This window comes from Myotis davidii, unplaced genomic scaffold (assembly GCF_000327345.1).
Source record: "Myotis davidii unplaced genomic scaffold, ASM32734v1 scaffold94, whole genome shotgun sequence".
Classification (NCBI taxonomy): Eukaryota; Metazoa; Chordata; class Mammalia; order Chiroptera; family Vespertilionidae; genus Myotis; species Myotis davidii.
Window position 1 is genome coordinate 2373345 of NW_006285313.1, and position 4272 is coordinate 2377616.

A 4272-nucleotide genomic window follows, 5' to 3' on the forward strand; every position below is an offset into this window, starting at 1 on the left:
TGCAGCTGCAAGGAACTGAATTCTGCCAAGAACCAGTGAGCTTGGAAGGGGACCCCAAGGATGAGATGCATAAGATGAGATAGCAGCCCTGGTGGACACCATCATTTCAGCCTTGTGGGATCTGAGCAGAGGATCCAATTCAGTCATGCCCAGATTTCTGACCTACAGAAACTGAAATAACAAAGGAGTGTTTTAAGCTGCTAATATTGTGGCACTAGAAAACTAATACACCTGCTATGATTATAGATGTATCTCCACTTTTGTTCTTCATTTTAAAAATTATATTTAGAAGCTGTGTTATTAGGTACACAAAATTAGAATTATAATATTTGTGGAGTGAATTGAACCTTTTTGCCATTATAAAAAGCCCTCCATTACCTCTAATAATGCTATTTGCTTCAAATTCTAGTTTGGCGATTTTAGTGGAGCTATTCTAGCTTTCTTTTCTCTATCTACATCTCTAAGATGTGCCTCTTGTATGTGATCATGTTTGTTTTTATCTAATGCCAGTCTGTCTTTTAACTAGATTATATACTCTATATTAAATGTGATTACTAATATATTTAAATTTAAATATACTGCTTCTATATGTTTTTTTAATTTGTGTCATCTGAGTAGGTGTTTCTATTTTGCATTCTTCTTACTTATTCTGTACTCCTGCTTTTTATTTAATTAAAGTTTGTTTTAAATTAGTATGTTTACCATTTTCTGGACAATGAATCTTAAAATATTTGAACTCCAGTTACCTTTGTGTTATAGTTTTTGTGATTTTAATTTTAGTGTATTTTATGTCCCTGGAAATGTTATTATTATTTTATTTATTCAATATTATCTTAGATTTATCTTTTCTGTTGCTCTTTATTGTTTCCTGCACCTTCATGATTCCATCTGAGATAATGTTTCTTCTGTCCGAGAATTCCTTTGTTTTTTGTATGTTTTTTAATGAGGGACTGCTACTGCTAAATTTTTTCAGATCTTTTTTGGCCAAAAGTATTTATTTTATCTTTACTTTTGATGTATATATTCACTGGATATAGAATTCTTGTCAGTAGTTATTTTTTTGAGCACTTTGAAGATACCATTCTTCTGGCTTCTGGTTTCTGTTGAGAATTTTGCTGTCAGTCTTATTCCTTGAGTGGCTTTTCCCCTTCTCTGGCTGCTTTGAAAATTCTCTGTCTTTGATTTTCCACAGGTTTCCAGTTATGTGTCTGGATATGGTTTTCTTTGTAATTATTCTCCATGGAGTTTATAGTGCTTCTTGAATCTGTGGTTTGGTGTCTTCATCAATTTTGGAAAATTCTCTCAGTCCTTTGATATTGTTGAAAGCATTGCTCAGTTTCTCAGCCACTCAGCCTCAGGTTTGCTTTCAGAATTGGCAATTGCCTCAAAGACAAGGTGGCTTCTTTGGAGGCCTGGCTAACCTCTCAGTTTCTCTCGTCTGGACCCCTCACCCCACCATGTCTCACTGTCTTTGAGGTTCTCCAAAAGCCTTGAAACCAATTTTGTGTTGTTTAGTTTTTCTATTCCTCAGCAAGAGGTTTGATCCAACAGCCTGGTGGACCATTGCTGACAGTAAACCTCTCTTCTTGGTGTTTGTGACTACTTCCTACTTTTTAAAATTAGAATATGTGGTGGGCTTGCCAACATACACAATTGAATTAAGTTAATGGCCACCTCACAGCATGAACAAACACCAAAGTTCAGTAAGAGATTGCTTTAAGACTCTTGAACAGCATCAGTGTAGAGAACTTCTGGAGATTGTTTTTTAATGAGAAGTGTGGGTATATTAGATGAAGAAAAATGAGATGTGCCCCGATGGATTTCATTGGCGCATACCTTTCCATATTTTACTTAGTGCCAGTGTTTTCCCTACTGAATTTGCTTGCTCAGGGCTTCAAATGTCAGCCAATCTAAAGTGATAAGTTCCTCTGAATTTCCAGTTCATTTCCCTATATTCAGTAATGCATTTCGGGCAGGACTCACTTGCTCTGAGATTGTTTTGTTGTTTAGCAGGAAGACTATATTTCTTCATAATTCGCTTTTTTGTGCATTTGCAGAGGGTGCTCGAGAGGAAGACCTAGATGCTGTGGAAGCTCAGATCGGTTGCAAACTTCCTGATGATTATCGATGCTCATATCGTATCCACAATGGGCAGAAGTTAGTGGTTCCTGGGTAAGATGCTTGCTGTTTCAGTTATTTTTAATGATACAACTTATTTTCTAGAAAGAAACTGTAGTTGTAGTTGTTCTTAGTAGATTAAAGTAGTATGAGAGTTCCCTTTTCTTCCTTGTAGCAATCCATAAGACAAAGTCTACAGCTTGAATTTGACTTTACCAAAATAAATGTGTCTCATGAAAACCTTATCTTTATCAACACCTCCTTAGAATGAAACGAAGTCTGGTTGGGTGTGGGGGCAATGCGACCTAAGGGAAATGCATGTGGAGGTACATTTTTAACGGAAACTGTTCACACCCTTCAAGTGTTTATCTTGTTTACAGCCAGATCATTTGTTTTGGAGAGCCTGGCACAAATTCCGTGTACCATACATGTAAAAATAAGAATTTGTTCAGAACTACATGTACTAAACTAAAAAATATATAGTTTTGTCCTATTCAAGCACGGCCTATAATTAAATGGCCTATTTTAAACTTCTAAAAGATGAAGTATTCATTGCAGAACCTTTCGGGAAAAGCAGACCACGTAGTTAGTAGCTGTCAAATTCACTCACAGGTTTTTTTTGTGTTTTTTTTTAATATATATTTTATTGATTTTTTACAGAGAAGAAGCGAGAGGGATAGAGAGTCAGAAACATCGATGAGAGAGATTGATCAGCTGCCTCCTGCACGCCCCCCACTGGGGATGTGCCCGCAACCAAGGTACATGCCCTTGACCGGAATCGAACCTGGGACCCCTCAGTCCACAGGCCAATGCTCTATCCACTGAGCCAAACCGATTCGGCTTCACTCACAGTTTTAAAAACTATATGCTTTGAACGGGTCTACTCCTTTTGTTTTTTATGAAATTAAGCTATTTCAGAGACACTGCATTTGTGCAATGCCAACGACAATTTAGGGAGAACTTTGCATTGTCCTTATTGGAACTTGATGTCTCTGTGTGTGAAGAATCATATGAGGCTCTGTTTCCATTTCAGGTCTGAATACTACCTTTCAATCTCAGTATGATCACCTCCCACATTCCCTGTACTCTTTGAATCATTTCTGAAATATGGGCAGTTAGGACTAGATAATCCTAAGTTACTGGCTTTTTTTTTTTCCTATTCTGTTTTCCTGTCAAACTGAAATTTGACAATATTGAAAAACTGTCACACTTCAAGAGCATAGCCTATAATTAGAAAATTTTATTAAAAGAGTTGCCCAGAAGTGACATGACTAGAAGGTCATGCATTTCAAAACAGGGATTTTTAACTATCCACAGCCCAGTGGTGAGATATGGGATAGGAATCTCATTAAGGACCCATACCTGTGTTATTCTCATGCACGTGCAGTGAGATGAATTTAGATCCCATGCATTCCAAGTTAATGAAAATTTGGTCAAGGTTTAGGCTGATTAACATTTATACTGTTTAGTAGGGTAGAGTAAGCTAAAGGTCGTAACAGCATAGAGGTATCAGAGAATTTATCCCTTGAAACATTAAATTAGTCATACACGTACATATAGCAAAATATCAGCAAATCAGTTTATCATGGCAAGATAGATTCCTGAACGCAATAAAACTATTTTTCTTTTTATAAAGCTTTTAGACATTTAGGCTTTTAATTTAAATCAATTTTTCCACTCAAGAGTTTGACTGTAATATATAATTTACTAGGTGCCTGGTGCACGAAATTCGTGCACTGGGTGTGGGGGGAGGGGGGAGGAGTGTCCCTCAGCCCAGCCTGCCCCCTCTCACATACTGGGAGCCCTCAGGCGTTGACCCCCATCACCCTCCAATCGCAGGATCGGCCCCTTGCCCAGGCCTGATGCCTCTGTCAGAGGCGTCAAGGCCTGGGCAGGGGAACTCATTTCCCCCCATCACTGGTTCTGCCCCCAGCCCAGGACTGATGCCTCTGGCCCAGGCGTCAGGCCTGGGCAGGGGACCCCCAGACCCCTCCGATTGCTGGCTCTGCCCCTCGCCCAGGCCTGATGCCTCTGGCCCAGGATTCAGACCTGGGCAGGGGACCCCACTCTCCCCCCATCACCAGCTCTGACCCCCGCCCAGGCCTGATGCCTCTGGCCCAGGAATCATGCCTGTGCCGGGGTCCCCCAGCTCCC

General features: G+C 39.6%; 1 protein-coding gene across 1 annotated transcript in view; it reads left to right on the top strand.

Moving 5' to 3' along the window:
• FBXO3 (F-box protein 3) overlaps nucleotides 1–4272 on the top strand; it is a gene marked incomplete at its 5' end in the record, with an annotated part of 49005 nt that overhangs the window by 27703 nt on the left and 17030 nt on the right. Inside the window, one exon of the mRNA XM_006756122.2 lies at nucleotides 2058–2172. Within this exon, the coding sequence (XP_006756185.2) occupies nucleotides 2058–2172 (115 nt within the window). The remainder of the gene's footprint in view (nucleotides 1–2057; nucleotides 2173–4272) is intronic.